Consider the following 15597-nt stretch of genomic DNA (forward strand, 5'->3'; position numbering starts at 1 on the left):
CACTGGCACCGGCCCCCCGCGCTCCCCACAGCCGCCGCCGCGGCCCCCCAGGCCTGCTCCGCGCCGCAGGGCCGCCCGCAGCCCCCGGGAGGCGGCGGTGGGGGAAGGCCAGGCCCCGCCATGTGCCCGCCGGCCAGGCCGGGCCGAGCCGAGCCGGGCCGGGCCGGGCCCGGCAGCACAAAGCCCCCACCAGGCCCGGGCAGGCAGCGGGCAGCGTCCCGGGCCGGGCCGCAGTAGCACTAACCTTAGCGTCTCCGTTGCAGAGGGCCATGGGAGCTGCCTCCGACCGGCGGGGAGCGGCCCCGAGGCGGGGAGCGGGAAGAAAGGGCCGTGAGGAGCCGCCGCCGCGATGAGCTAATGCCGCCCGGCTGCGCCTCCGCCGCGGGGAGGAGGAGCCGGCCCGGCCCGGCCCCGCGCTCCGGCGGAAGGGGCGGAGCCGGGTGCCTTGGGGTCAGAAATCGGGATTTAGGGACTCTGTGTGCGTGTGTTGTGCTGGGTGGAATAACGGCGAGGATGGGGGTGAAGACAGCGGCCGCGGCCCGGCCTCCCCCGGGGCTACCGCGCCTGGCCCCGAGCGGGTTTAACACCAGGGATGCCCCCGGAGCGCGACGGGGAGCTCCCGGGGCTCATTTCTGCCCGTTTTGAAGGCAGAAACTAAGGCTTTACAATAAGTTTTTCTGTGCGTCAGAATGGTACGGTATAAAGTGCATCTCCTATTTCTGCTCGGGTGGAATTTCTTAAAAGACACTAAGGAAAACAGCTCCCTCAATGAAAGGCTGCCTGTAACGTTCCCGAAGTATTTTTGACACCCTTCTCCGAGCTTTATTACTCTTCTTGCATAGAGGAAAATAAGCGTAAGAATTCGAGTTACACGTGGAATTACAAACCGGTATCTGGTTCCACCGTCACATTCCAAGCAATTTTGTGCTGAGGGTAATATCGGTGTGTTCATTTTGCTCTAAATGTTTTAACTGTGTTATGGCTGTGATGGGTCTTTCAGGAATTAAAAAAAATAGAATACTTCAAGTATTAAAAATGGAAGAAAAGCGAGACGCACAAAGTGTGCTTGTTGCTTTAATTATCGTGTAACTGTAAAATGAATGGGTAAAAGAACAGGGGGAAAAAAAAAGTAATATTCGCTTACCTTGGTCCTTACTGATTTGTATTTCTGTTAGTACAGGAGACCCAAAGAGGGGGAAAAAAAGGAACTTAATTTTTGTTAAGGAAACTTAATTTTTATGAAGGAACTTCACACTTTGATTAAGGTTTGGAAGCCCCGGGATCAGCCCGCCCGGGCACCCCCAGCCGCCGTGGGGCCGGGAGCGGCTCGGGGAGGCCGGGCAGCTCCCCTCTCCCCGCCCAGAGGTAGCTGCTTCGCTGTCCCAGCGCTGGCGAGCACCGGAGGGCCCTGGAGCCGCCTCCCGCAGCGCCGCGGGACTCCCGCCGCCGCCGCCATGACCCGCCCGGCGGGGTCGGTCCCTCAGGGATGGGGCGGGGCGGGGCGGCTACCTGACGTCACTCCGCGGCGGACCAATGAGATGCAGCCACGCCTGCCACGGGCGCTCACGTGACCGGAAGGGGCGGGGCGGAGGCGGGTGGCGGCGGCGGCCGGGCCGGCTCGGCTCGCGGCGTCTCCTCAGCGGCAGCGCCCGCTCCCGCCTCAGCCTGTGGGGAGGAGCGCGAGTCCCCGGGCCGCCGCCGACAGATATGTCGCCCGCGATCGCGGCTAAGGAGGGCGGCCGGCAGCGCCGGGCCGGCAGCCAGCAGCACTGCCTGGACGTGAGGAGTGAGGCGCCGCCCGCCCTGGCGCTCTGCGGGGACGGGCTGCCGGGCGGTGAGGCCGAGGCGCTGCTGCCGGAGGCGGGGGCGCGGGGGGCGCGGGGGTGCCGGGCGGAGCTGGGCAGTATCCTGCTGCTGCTGGTGCTGTACGTGCTGCAGGGCATCCCGCTGGGGCTGGCGGGCAGCGTCCCCCTCATTCTGCAGAGCAAGAGCGCCAGCTACACTGACCAGGCCTTCTTCAGCTTCGTTTTCTGGCCCTTCAGCCTCAAGCTGCTCTGGGCCCCCTTGGTGGACGCCGTCTACCTGCGGGGTTTCGGCCGCCGCAAGTCCTGGCTGGTGCCCACGCAGTACGTCCTGGGGCTCTTCATGATCTACATGTCCACCCAGGTGGACATGCTGCTGGGCGACGGGGAGGGCCGGGGCCCCGACGTGGTGGCCCTCACTGTGACTTTCTTCCTCTTCGAGTTCCTGGCGGCAACGCAGGACATTGCGGTGGACGGCTGGGCCCTCACCATGTTGTCCAGGGAGAACGTGGGCTATGCCTCCACTTGCAACTCCGTGGGCCAGACAGCCGGCTACTTTCTGGGCAACGTTCTCTTCCTGGCCCTCGAGTCAGCCTCCTTCTGCAACAAGTACCTGCGGTTCCAGCCCCAGCCCCGAGGGATTGTTACCCTCTCAGGTACTGCCTGGCTGTGGCCGGCCTGTGTGTACTGATGCTGTGATGGGGATGCTTCTTCTAGGAGCCTGGACCAAAGCTCCGTTCAGAGCAAGTGGTGGTTTGGTGCGGTGAATCAAGCAGCTTTGCTTTGTCCCCAGCCCATGAGAAAGCACAGCCTGGCTGAAGGCTGGTGGAGTCCACTCCTACGTGCACTGGACTTCCAGGCTTCTCTGGGCCTGAGGGCGTGGGAAACCTGCCTTGTCATTATCTTGGCTGACCTAAGCACTTTAGAGAGCATTTTTCTCCCCCTCCCTAGTTTAATGACTGTGGGATAAATTATTGTTTAAAAAAACCCAAACAAATCAAAAGCTTTGCCTCTTCTTAATGAGGCCTTTTAAGAACATCTCTTGGGAGGAAGGAGAGAGGAAATTAAAAAAAAAATTGGCTCTTCCAAGATGGTATTGTTCGCAGAAGTACAAAAGACGAGTGTTTAGGGTTGACCACGTAGCCAATTTCCGAAGGAAGGTCTTATTTTAGTAAATTAAGGGGTGTTTTCTTTTTGCTTTATTGAATTAAATGGAGTCTGCTAATCCAACCATAACTAGCTGTTAGTGTAGGGATGTCTTCTATTTGGTGGTTTTTGGGTTGTTTGGTTGGGGTTTTTTTTTTTGGAAAGGTTACATGTGGTGGTTGATGTTAGGCGTATTACCTCGGAGTTGCTTGAAACGCACATGTTTTGGTTGCAAGGTTTTTTAGCCAGCTCAGCTTATGGGAGGACAGGAAAAACTGGCACCACTTCTGGTTGCAGTCTCCAGGTGACCATGGCTAGCAACGAAGGGTAAATCCTCACAGTTTTAATTTCTTTTCCCTCTCTTACATTGATTGCTCTGCCTGTATTATGTAAGAGAAAAGGTATGGCAAAACTGAGTTCAGCTGTTGTATAAAGGCAAGTTTTCGCTTTCTGCCCTGCGCCTATCTTATTGATAAATCCAGCTCTCAGTTTCCAAGACTGCTGTACTTAATTTTGTCTGTGCAGCTGTCGCGATTGCTAACTAGTCTTCCTCTTTCCTTCCTGTAGATAACCCTGTGTCTGGTTTATATGTCAACAAGCATAGCCTCAGAGTAACCCCACTGGTTTACTGCTGTCCTTTGTTTTCCCTTGCCCTGCAGTTCATCCATTCCCTCTTGCTGCAGCCACACACTGACGTCTTTTACTGCTGATGCAACTGGCAAATCACTAGTGTAGTTTAGAGTTGGTTTGTCTATACTTACCTCCACTGTCCAGGTTTTCTGTTGTTTTGGTTTTTTCTCAGTGCTGTTTGTGTAAATGGATTTGTTACTATTACATGAGTCCTGTCTTTGGAATAAAACAAAATATCCCCAAACCAAAACACACCAATGCAACCGGTTTAACTTGTCCTGGAGTACTAATCTGGGTGGAGTAAGAAAAACAAGTAACTCTGACACTATAGTTGCAGGATATGGTTTTTTTGGGTGGTAAAACTGGCTGCAAGAAATTTCTTTTTCCCTTCTTCATGTGACTGTGTGCCACAATTTGCTGTGTCCACGTTTCTCCCACAGCAGCTGCAGAGCAGCAGCACTGTAATCCCACTCACTGAAACAAGGAGGGTGGCTCTCTGGACCTAGCACTGGTTGTAACGGGGCTCGTGATGAGCCGGTTCGGGCAGTTAAAGCAGCAGAAAACTTTACAGTTTGAAAAGGTGAATAGTTTTGTGCCAGTTCAGATCTCTGAACGCTTTCATCGTCAGCTGTGTGCCAATGCGAGGGAAAGACCAAGTCAACGCTTCATGATCCCAGGTCAGCTTCAAGTTGTTGAGGAACAGCAGCATTTGTCGTTCTCATTAACTTCGGGAAATAACAGGAACAAATGTAAAACCATTCATCAAAACAAATGATGTGTTATGTTTTTCAGGCGAAAGCTCTAGAGAAGAAAATGAGAAATGCATTTCACTGGGCTTATTGGTTGTGCTAGCATCTATATGAGTTTAGCATGCTGCTGTTCAAATCATTTTTTTTTTTTTTTTTTTAAGGGAGGGAGGGTGGGGAAGCTTACTGGCTGTGTTTGTTGATTCCTGTCCCCTCTGCCATGCCTGTTCCAGCATGAAGGAAGAGAGGTGAAGCACAAGTGCAGGAAGAAGTTGCCCCTGTGAGGCGGCCCAGACTTACCTGGGCCAGTGACTGGAGCACCCTTGTTGCTGGGAGGAGATGTATAGCTGTGCAATTACTAAAAGCTGTTACGACGGAACACCTGTACCCTCTGCACACCTTGGTGGGGGTTATTTTCCAGCCTGGTCAGGCCCTGATCTAGTTCAAAAGTTTGCTTTGCCCCAGCACAGTGGTTTATTTTGTTAGGAACAGTGTAGAGGCAGAGATAAAATAGGGATGGGGGGAGCCAGCAGTGCTGGCACTGGAAACTTTGTGTTAGAAATTCCTTGTGTGAACTACAATTTTAAAGTTCTTTTGCTTGCAGCCTGTTAGTGGACTTCAAGATACACTTCCTTTCAAATACAGTATTTTTGAGTAAACTGCCTACCACTCCAAACCCATTTTTTTAATCTGCACTATTATATAATATGGCTTTTTGTGTTGTTTTGTTGCTAATCCAGCCATTGCGCCACTGCACTGGAGCTGCTCAGGGGCGACTCGATCAAGAGTATTCATGCAATGATGCTCAGAGCTATTTCTGTTCCCATCCTCGCGCTGTAGGTCTCTCGCTGCGGTGATAACGCTCAGTGCTATTATTAGAGTACCACTCCTGAATGTCTTTTGTAGATAGTAGCTGTGATAGCTTGGCTCTCTGAAAATTCATCTTTTACTTAGAAAATATATGTTCAGGGTACCTTTTTTTAACAGAGGGGAGAGCAATCTGACAGTGTTGGTTACAAGATCTTCTTTACTTTAGAAAAGGGGAAAGTAGCTGCTATGGAAGCAGCAGAAAATGGTTTGAAATGCCTTTTTTTCTTTACACTGAGGATGGTAGGATATGTCTAAAGGAGTCTTTCCACATTTTCTTCCATGCTTGTTGTGCTTGTTCTCTTCCTGTGCCTAAGAAGCAGCTAATAATTGACTAAACCTTTGCACTGTCTTTGCCCTTTCACCAGCCCTTTCTGCTTACTTTCAAGTCGCCGTGAGGCTTCTGGAGTTGCTCGTGACCAGGAAGATAAAAGGCTACTTCTGCCTTACCCTCTGCATGCTACTGGGTTCTTTCTTGCCTCTTTCATAAAGGTAGAGGATAGGATTATCTTAGATTAATCCATTCACTGACTCAAAAAGTACTTGTCGTAAAATACTGGTGTGTTTTTACTATTGCTGCCTTCAAATCCACGATTTAGCAAATATTATATCTGCTTAAATTAGAGCACTTAAGTTAGCAAGTATAATATCCGCTTAAAACAGACATATTTGAGTGGCTCTTTACAACCATAAGAACTTTCATCAGGCCGTCTTTACACTCATAAATCTCTGTTTCCTTCAGGTGGTAGATAGATGTTGTATAGGGAGTATAGAATTGAGGCACAGAGTGGTTACATCCAGTAAATCAACTGCAGAGTTGCCAATAACTTCTCCCTCTGAAGTTTTTTCCTCATTTTGTGATATTAAATGTGGCTTTTCCTCTATCAGCTTTTAGTGGTTGTATGTGTAATCCTTCAAAACTTTCATTTCTGTTTCTCCTCCAACATGCTCACTGTGATAATAACACACAGAACACAAGGGAAGGGGCCCAGTTTGCTGCTGCTCTTCTGTCTCAGACCTCGAGCAAACATGTGGTAATAGAGTGAGGGGCGAGGAGGAGCAGTGTCAGTGCCTGTAGGTAGCTATGTGTTTGGTTTCCTTTTGTTGCTTGTTTTTAGGAGGGTCAATAAGTAATGTTTTTATTCAATTTTTTTATTATTAGGTTTATATTTTTGCAAAATAACTACATTTTAGCTACTCGGTGAATTGTTAATGAAGTGTTGATGATGGCTGCTAGAAGGATTTTTTTATTTTATTTTATTTTTTCCCCTCCAGATTTCCTGTTTTTCTGGGGAGCTGTCTTTTTAATTACCACTACACTGGTTGCCCTTTTGAAGAAGGAAAACAAGGAACTAACTCCAACAAAAGAGGAAACTAAAGGCATCACTGATACATACAGGCTGCTATTCTCAATAATCAAGATGCCGGCAGTTCTTACTTTCTGTCTCTTGATTCTCACAGCAAAAGTAAGTAAATAAACATATCAATTGTTAGATGCTGGTGATATCAGTGTCTGGAAGGCTGCTGAGTCCTGGTGATGTAACTTAATTCTTAGTTTTGCTAGTGGTTGTCATCAGAGTTCTGAATTTTCACATGAAATTTGAAACAATTGCTTGTATCATCACACTAAACAGGGTTGTACAAAAATCATTTGCTTGAGCTTTTGTGAGTGTTCACACAAGCATTAAAGAGAAGTTTGATTGCAATCTAGTATTGTAGCAATTTGGTTTTAAACATTTTTAAACAGTTGGGCTGTTTGTGTAGTCTGCGGTTAAAAGGACAGAAAATGTTTCTTTTAACCTAAATACTATTCCCAGAATCTGCAACTCTGTACAAACTAGGTTTCTGTGGCTTGTTGTAGGCCACTGTGGACACCAACAGCAATTAAGGCAGGGGCATGAATGTCATTGCTACATTTCATGTTCTTGGTATAGCCTTGGCGCTGATGGCGATAAGGGTGTGTGAATGTGTTGCAGAACTTACTTGGAAATCAAATCGGAGACAGAAGTGACTCGTACTCGATCACATTTCTCAATGTACTTAATACTGAGTGAACTGGATTTCTCCAGTAAACTCGCTGCTTTCCTCAGTTTATTTTGTTGAACTCCTGTTGCAGGTTGGATTTTCAGCAGCAGATGCTGTGACAGGACTCAAGTTGGTGGAAGAGGGAGTCCCGAAAGAGCACTTAGCTCTTCTGGCAGTTCCAATGGTTCCTTTACAGATAATATTGCCGCTGATTATCAGCAAATACACAGCAGGCCCCAAGCCACTGAACACGTTTTACAAAGCTATGCCCTTCAGGTAAAAACAAACAAATCTCATTTTATAGAAGCGTAGCAATTTGCATACTCAGATCAAGTGTAGGATTTCTTGTGTAACTCTCTGACCTCCAGATACAAGAAAGTAGGTTAGAATTCTCACAGTTGAGTTGAATTCTCTGTGTCTCGATGCTTGAATGTGGTTCATGTGGTATCACATGTAAGAAAGCAGAACGTGAGGTGGTTTTAAGCAGCATGTACAGCAGCATTAGGGCAGTGCTCTCCTGCTCTTATGCCGTGTCAACGGTTCCTTATTGACAAGTCGCTCTGAGTAGGCCTGGGACTGCATGTGTGACGTTACGTGCGCTTCCCAGTGCGAGCGTGGAGGAACGCCCTGATGGGTCATTGGGTGCATCTGCTGCACGAGTGCTTTGCTGAGGGAATGGAGAGTGAAAGAAGCAGAGTCAGGCTGGTGCAGACTGGGAGACATCTCATTTCTGTGTTTAGTGCTTCATACAGGAGTTTGCTTATGGAATTGTAAAGCCGATGAATCCAGCAAAGTACCTCATGCTGTTACGCAGTAAATCAAGCAACATATCTGTTACATGTAGCTGCTACTTTAACATGTTCTCATAAAACTATGTATGTTTTCAGGGGAAAAAAAAAGTAAATCTTGCTCCATCTGAATTTGGTTGGATATCTGGTGTGTTGCTTTCTGTAAAAATAAATTTCTGTGTGAAGGGGCAAGGGAGAAAGCTAGTATAGGAGATCTGGCAGTGAACTGTGTTTATATGGAAGACAGAATTGTTTAGGTATAAAATGTTTATGATTTCAGTGCTCATCAAATATTTAATATCTAATTCTAAGATAGAAATAGTTGTAACTATTTAGATATAAACTATTTTAATGTATTCTATATGTATAAACAGTCGATAGTTGCTTTGTATGAAGAAAACACTTGGGAAGAATTACTTGAATTACAAATTCTCTTTCTTACTCTTCCAGACTACTGCTCGGTCTGGAATTTGCTTTTTTGGTGTGGTGGACTCCTCAAGTGAAACATGAAGGAGGATTTCCTGTTTACTACTATGTTGTAGTATTGTTGAGTTATGCTTTACACCAGGTAACATACACTGTGTGTGGGAAGGGGAGGGGCACGGAGATGGGGGGGTTCCTATCAACCAGCAAGAGGACTATAAATGCCACTATCTACTTTTCTCCACAGTTACACTAGAATTCCTCTAAGCCTGACCTGTGTTCTCTATGGCTGTATTTACTTCTGATACTCTTGCCAGTATTATTTCTCCCCTCTTCCACGTGCTCCACTGGACATCTTCTGTGGAGTTACTTTTAGTTGACAGATCTGCTTTTGTTTCCCAGATTATTTTTTGTTTTGTTCCCCAAACCCAGTGTCTCAGAAACATGGTGGAGTTGGAGAAATCCCAGCATTCTGCCTGAGTTTCATAGGCATGATGATGATTGTGCTTATTGTGCAGATCTATAAAGTTAGGTGATCCTGGTCCTAGAAAAAAGACTATTGATTTTGGAGGAACGTCACAATGGATCTGATCCAAAGGCCTGGAAACCAAATGCCTGCTACAAGGCTTTGGATCAGAACTAAAATGTATGCAATGCCTTGAGAATTGATTTTATATGCAAAAGTGTTCTTTTTATGTGCTATTTTAGCTGCCCTTATTATACTTCAGTCTGATAACCCACATCATTCCTGTGCATGTGAGGCTGGGCCCATCTCAGCATGATGTGAGCCAAGTGGCAAGGCTACTTCTTGGTGTTTGTAGAGAATCAGACTGCAGAAGTACTTTTCTCTCTTGTGCAGTTTTAAGCTGTTGAGATTATTTTTCAATGTTGCTGCCTTCAAGCAGTCTCTTAGAACAGTTTTATGTCAATGTTTTTAGTTGCTGTTGTCTGTAAGTGGGGAGACCTTACTGTCCTGTGGGCTTTCTCGCCTCTTCTATAGATCACGCTGTATAGCATGTATGTTGCAATAATGGCTTTCAATGCCAAAGTCAGCGATCCGCTGATTGGAGGGACCTACATGACGCTCCTAAATACCGTGTCAAATCTGGGAGGGAACTGGCCTTCCACCGTGGCACTCTGGCTTGTGGACCCGCTCACGGTGAAAGAGTGCGCGGGGGCCCAGGAACAGACCTGTGCAACTACAGTCGCTGCAGAAGTAAGTTTTGGAGGCTGTCAAGGCCTCTGTTCAATTATTTCTCAATGAAATTGCTTCTCTTAGTATTTTTTTTGCCTTTGAAAACCTTTGTAGTGCATAGTTTATGCTTAAAAACTCCCACTGATTGAGCTAATTTTCCTGTGATAAAATTGAGTCTGTTTTTATCTGTACACTCGTAATAACTAACATCTTGCCAAAGATTTGTGGTTGCAGAGTAGTTGTCCATTTCTTTCTGGGCTGGGATGAAAAGCTGGTGGTAGAAGCACTAGGTTGGTGCCCCATTCTCTGTGGTACAAGGAGGCTGTAGTTATATTTTTGAGGGTAAACCTTGCTAAATTCAGTTGTGGGATTAGGCACTCTGTTCTTGGCAGGCTGGCTGTCCCCCAAGTCCCTGAAGTTTTGTGGTAGGTTTTTTGTTCCTTTTGTTTTTCTGGAGGCTTCCTATCCAGATACCTTGATACCTTCTCCTGTGACGTTACTGTGCTCTCTGCCTTTGATCTTCATTTTCTGCATGAAGCCGCGTGGTGGGACTGGCTGCCTTCCCAGTCCTGGGGAGGAGAACAAAGAACGTGCTGTGCACAGATCAGACAGCAGGATGCGAAACTGCCTGTGAAGCAGAGTTTCAAATTCGCCTCCTCATGAGCAAATGAGAAGTTTTAACGCGACTGCTTGGAAGGCTGGAAATGTTTGGGGGGTTTTGTTGGGTTTTTCTTTTTTCCTTACTCATGACTGAGATTTATTTCACTTCTGAATGCCAGGACTCTTTGGGATGTGGAGGTTCTCTAAATAAACAAAGTATTCCGGGAGTCAAACATGACTTGTCTGAACTGGAGTTGCAGTTTTTCCTGGTTGCAGAGGGGAAACTGCTTCTGCAGCGTGTGCTTTTCAGCCTGTCTCTCCTTGGTTTGCCACTAATTAGGTTCCCTGTGCCTGGGCCTCTACTGAACTTAAGCCCTTCCTCCTTTAACCTCACTCCTCTGATCTTTTTTCACATCCTCCCCATTGGTAACATTCCATCACCAGTCCCTTCTTATTCCTAATCTGATCTTGATGTGTCTCAGAATAATGAAAATGCTGGCAGAACCTCAACTCAAAGTATTGATCTATTTTGGGATTATAGCAGTATTGGAAGCTGAACCACAGCAGAAACCATCGCGGCCTTTACACTTACCCTTTAAATGCTGGAGGTTTTGACTTCCAGTTCTGCAATTAAAAAACATCCTGGGCGTGTTCTTCCCAGAAATATGCAGCATTTTGTACTGTCCATTTGCAGATTCAGTGTGGTGAGATGCAATTCCTAATTCCTAAAGATTAAATTATAATTCCTAAAGAAGCAGTTTGGATGGCTAAGAAAAAAAAAAAAGCCTTTCTTCATGGGGTTAAGAACAGTGATTGCACCTCCAGGCCAGTGTGAGACAGCTGGACAGTTTCTGTTTTCTAGAGTTAGCCCCTCGGGCCGATATGCTCCATTTCCCAAATGTTTTATAACGGTTTTGTTACTTTTTGTATGGACAGTAAACTCGAAAGCCTCTCTTACTAACCCCATAAGAAACAAGGGAGAGTAAACAACTATATTTAGTCATAACCAAGAGCAAGTAAAAAACAGTGGATATCTAATGCCTAATTTCTAAAGGTTTGTGTTTCTGCATCTCCCAGAGAATACTTAATGCATCAGCTTCTGCTTCTCGATTTCAGCTCTGCACAAAAGCTGGCGGTTCCTGTGTGACTACCCTGGATGGTTACTATGTGGAATCTGTCATCTGTGTCATTCTGGGATTTGGCTGGTGGTTCCGACTTGGGCCACAACTTAAAAAGCTGCAGGACGAAGGACAGTCTTCCTGGAAGTGCAAGAGGACCAATTGATGCAGTTTAAACACCGGATGGACTAGCAAGGTCGTTTTAGTTTTATTACAGAGACTTATCCCATAATTAATAAACAGGAAAATATGTATTTTTAAATGCCACATCACTGAAAACAAGGGTGGCTGAGACGGTGGTATGTTTGTATGTGATACCACTTGCTCTCCCAAGATGAAAACGTAAGTTCAGAAAGTAATTGTTAAAAAATAGCACCTACGTACTCCATACATATCCCCAGCTCTAGCTTCAGAGTTATGGCTGCTGGTGTAACCCACATCTGAATTTCCATACAGGAGCTATGGAAAGCTGCTGGTGCCGTGTCTGTCAAAACAGCAGCATGGCCAGCCAAGCTCCAGCTCTTTCTTTTCAAACAGAAATGATCTGATGCAGGGAGGTGACCTGGGGAAGGGTGTCAAAGGCCTTTTGACTTGTAGGTTAAGCATGTTGTACTGTGGAATTCCTTATGGGAAGAGAAACGTAAGATGTCTGTGGGCTTTGTTCCGTCTTGCTTTCTGAACTGTAACCACACTTCAAAGGATGAAATGTTTCAGAGATTCTTTTAAGTGTATTTTCTGGCTTTTATAAGCTTTAAAGATTTATAAGAAAATATTTTTATAAACAAATTACCTTTGTTTAATTTATTTCTGCTGTTTCAAAGCATTTTGATTTACATTCAAGGTACTTTCTTGACGAAAAATGCTGTAAGGTAGGACTTGAGTAACGCACAATACTCTACACCCCAAGTCCTGAAGAGGCAACCTGGCTAGTGTAGCAGCTAGCACACAGCAGGTGGGCTTCCAGTGGGCGGGCACGCAGGCCTTCGGAAGGGGTTGGTGCTCTGAGGGAATGAATTGATAGTGTTGGTTCCTCTCAGTCACTAAAATTCAAACATTCAGTTTCAAACTCAGTGAGAAAAATGTGACTTTTCCCAGCTAGGGGTAAGAAAAGGTGATCAGTGCCTTTGGGAGTGATTCAGTGATGACAAACTTGCCAAATTCCCAGCGAGTTGCTGTACGACTTGCTATCACAGAAATCAAACAAGCTACATCCTGTGGTAGAGCTGCTACAGAAATTTATTACTGATGCTGTGTAGTGGAAACATTCCCGTTGCATTTATCAAAAATTACTTCCCTTCCTGAGTGCCTTAGTGGTGTCCAGCAAACACACCGTATGCCGAGAGAGGGCACTTGGACGTTGTTGGATGTATATGGTACATCATTATCAAAAAAGACAACTATTAAAAATACCTTTGAAAGGTACATGATTTTCTTTTCCATTCTGTGGTTCTTGCCTTGTCAATATTTAAGTTTTGCACCTGGAGCTTGGGGTTCCAAACTCTGGAGGGGCTTGTGGATCTTTTATTGCTGTCTGTTTCAGGAAAAAAGCAAATCAATGCTGAGTTTTGGAGGGGACATGGGGGGTGTGCACAAATGCCACATGCGTGGCATGAGGAGTCCGAAGGTGTGCAGATGAGGACAGCATGACCAGGTGCTTCCCTGAGTGCTGACACCTGCTCCTCTGTCCCTTCCCCTCTCCCTCCTCCACAACCGACTCCCGAGCTGCGGCTCTCCCCGGCTGGGGGCTGCGCTCCCCCCACAGCACCTTCTCTCCATTTGTTTCAAGTGCAGCAGAATCAGTCAGGCTAAATGAAACCACGTTGGTTTTACTGCCCAAACTAAAAATCTTCCAATTTCACCTCTGCGTAAGCACAAAAAGGATGTCTCACTGGTTTGTAGTCAGAGGTGGATACATCTCAGATCAACCCCCCTGGATTAGCTCTGCAGGAGCCACTTGAGTTTCCGGTCTTTACTGGAACAACGAGCCACTTCCTTTAATTGCATCTTGTCCTGACCTAGAGATTTTTTTTTATTTTTTCTGGCTTTCAGGAAATGGGAAATGAAATCCATAGATGTTTCAGAGTTGGCTTTTTACCTTTCAGTGTTGTTTCATTATTTCTGAAGGTGCCAGTGAAATCTTGGTATTAATAAAGATGGCTGGAGGATTGCTTATCAGTATGACAGATGATCCTGAGAACATCCAAATTAGACATAAACTGCAAATCGGTAGGAATATATATGAAATGTGACCTGTATTAACTATCTCCTCTTTCACACTAGAGAAACAACTGCTGGATTAGGTGTTTTTAATCTGTGTTGCTATTTTGTAACACAAGTCAGAAATGTTGTGGTCATACCCACTGATTAGCAAATTGCTGAAATGACCCAGTAAACTTTTGGTCTTGCTACTTTTTTTTCTCCCAAGCCTATCTTAAAGTGAAATAATTTATTTTTTTTAAAGATTAAAATTATTGTATTTAAACATCTTTAACATAAAAATGTTTAAAGAGATTCCTTGGGAGTCTGTTACTGAAATGGGAACTGGAGGAGGTGGGTGGTACCAGGTACCACTGTAGATCCCTGCGTGGGCCCAGCGCATCAGGTGTGTGTTATCTCTAGTGGAAGGGAAACGGCAGAAATTGGATTTTGGTAGGTAAAGGGTTTGTTCTGGTTTAAATTCCTGAGCAGGATCATTGTGAAGTGAGTGGGGTCCCGGGGGAAGGGAAGGGTTGGACACAGAGGAGAGGTGGACAGCTCTCCCCTGAAGGTCATTGGCACCCGCACCCGCCGGTGGGGTGGCGTAACTTGCAGTTTCCCAAGACTTCCTTACAAGGCACCTACCTGTACTCCAAACCTCAATCCTGTAATCCCAGCACCCAGGAAAAAAGAGGGTATGTAAGGTCTGGCCGGTGTGCGAAGTGGGATTGCACGGGGGCTGCCACTGTGCCTGGCCTCCCACGTGCCCCCGCGAGCGAGTGTGCCAGCCCTGCCTGCGCTGACCTGTGGGTCTCGCTCCACACCACCCGCTCCTCCGTTCGGCTTGGTTACCCACCCCAGGAGTCTGCCAGTGCCGGTTGTCAACAGTTCTCCACCTTCTGTAAAGCTGTTGTTTCCTTGTCTTCCGGGTGTTCTCAGGGTGGTTTCACAGGATGAGACACCAGGACGAGCTGGTGTTCAGGTGACTTTTGATCTGATAAAATAAGGGAGAGAGGAGAGTTCTGTCACTGAACCAGGGGAGTCCACGGCAGCAAGGCAGAGCACCTCCCCGCAGCGGGGAATGGAGCCACTGAGGTTTTGGAGGCAGCGATATTGTCTGCCTTGACCCCCCAGTGAGATGATGCTATTTATTTAACGTTTTACCCAACATACAAACTGTAGCAAAGTTGGCAGTTTGCATCCAAATTATTTGGCTGCAGGTTACAATTTTGCTGAAAACAAGATTTTGCACTATTTCTATATTCATTACTTACTTTATTTACTGAGAACATTTTAAGATTAAAACTAACAACTCTACGGCTTGTATGAAAAAAATTACAGGGGTAATATTTACTTCTCCGACTTACCTCAGAGCCAGTAATTTACAAATTGGTTTAGTTTGAACCTTAGATTAAAAGTTTTGATTCAAGTATGGGTTTTGTTGCCTTGGATTATAAATTCCCAACTAAATCTGTCCTTTCCCTGAAATCTTGAGTTGTGACCGTTATCACTGTCATCTCAGCCTGTTCATGTAGGAACCCAGAACTGGGTTGAAGTGGAAGACTTGTGTAAACATAAATCCAGTTTTATATGGTTGTCTGATTATGTTCTTACAGCACATGTTTTCTGACAGACCATTCAGGTGCATCGCTTGCAATTCGGCTGAGGGCAGGGGTTGGGTTGAGCCCTTTGGTAATGAATGACGAATATTTGTTAGTTTTGAATTAAGGGAGAAGAATAAACAACAACGCTGAACACCGGACTGCTCCGAAGTCGTTTTTTCTCTTAATTCAGCGCCCCCAGGTGCGGCAGGGCCCAGTCCCGGGGCGCGGTTCAGGGGATGGGAGCGGGTGTGTGAGGGGTTCGGGGCCTCCCCCGCTCGGTTTAAACACAAACCGGACCGAGCTCGGCGCGGGGGCTGCCAGGGCCTTACGGTGAAACCGCCCGAGCGTGGGAGCCTGGGAAAGTTTATTATTGCAGCCTAAAAGCCGCTTCCCCCGGTTGTCCCCCCCGCCCCGGCTCCCCGCGCTCCCGGCCGGCGGGCGGCGCTGCGGGCGCGGC

At 46.7% G+C, this 15597-nt stretch overlaps 2 protein-coding genes across 3 annotated transcripts in view; one reads left to right on the forward strand and one right to left on the reverse strand.

Moving 5' to 3' along the window:
* GMPS (guanine monophosphate synthase) overlaps positions 1-399 on the reverse strand; it is a 31323-nt gene extending 30924 nt beyond the window's left edge. The window contains exon 1 of the mRNA XM_074834393.1: positions 245-399. Coding sequence (XP_074690494.1) covers positions 245-271 — 27 coding nt within the window. The 5' untranslated portion in view covers positions 272-399. The remainder of the gene's footprint in view (positions 1-244) is intronic.
* Positions 400-1590: 1191 nt separating this feature from the next.
* SLC33A1 (solute carrier family 33 member 1) lies at positions 1591-12762 on the forward strand. 2 transcript variants are annotated; one of them, XM_074834395.1, is made up of 6 exons: positions 1591-2458; positions 6467-6657; positions 7308-7492; positions 8455-8572; positions 9428-9643; positions 11339-12762. In XM_074834395.1, the coding sequence occupies exons 1-6, from the start codon at positions 1708-1710 to the stop codon at positions 11504-11506; spliced, it is 1629 nt and encodes a 542-aa protein (XP_074690496.1). In that variant the 5' UTR covers positions 1591-1707; the 3' UTR covers positions 11507-12762. The 2 variants fall into 2 exon arrangements, with proteins under 2 accessions (XP_074690496.1, XP_074690497.1); XM_074834396.1 differs by lacking the exons at positions 6467-6657; positions 8455-8572.
* The last annotated feature ends 2835 nt before the right edge of the window (positions 12763-15597 follow it).

Source organism: Strix aluco, chromosome 9 (genome assembly GCF_031877795.1).
Source record: "Strix aluco isolate bStrAlu1 chromosome 9, bStrAlu1.hap1, whole genome shotgun sequence".
NCBI classification, from domain to species: Eukaryota; Metazoa; Chordata; class Aves; order Strigiformes; family Strigidae; genus Strix; species Strix aluco.

Bases quoted from the DNA above. Each gene is read 5' to 3' on its own strand.
- SLC33A1 (XM_074834395.1), top strand. From the start codon at position 1,708: ATGTCGCCCGCGATCGCGGCTAAGGAGGGCGGCCGGCAGCGCCGGGCC. The intron at 6,658-7,307 runs GTAAGTAAATAA...CTCCTGTTGCAG, and splicing joins TCTTGATTCTCACAGCAAAA to GTTGGATTTTCAGCAGCAGA. The intron at 9,644-11,338 runs GTAAGTTTTGGA...TCTCGATTTCAG, and splicing joins CAACTACAGTCGCTGCAGAA to CTCTGCACAAAAGCTGGCGG.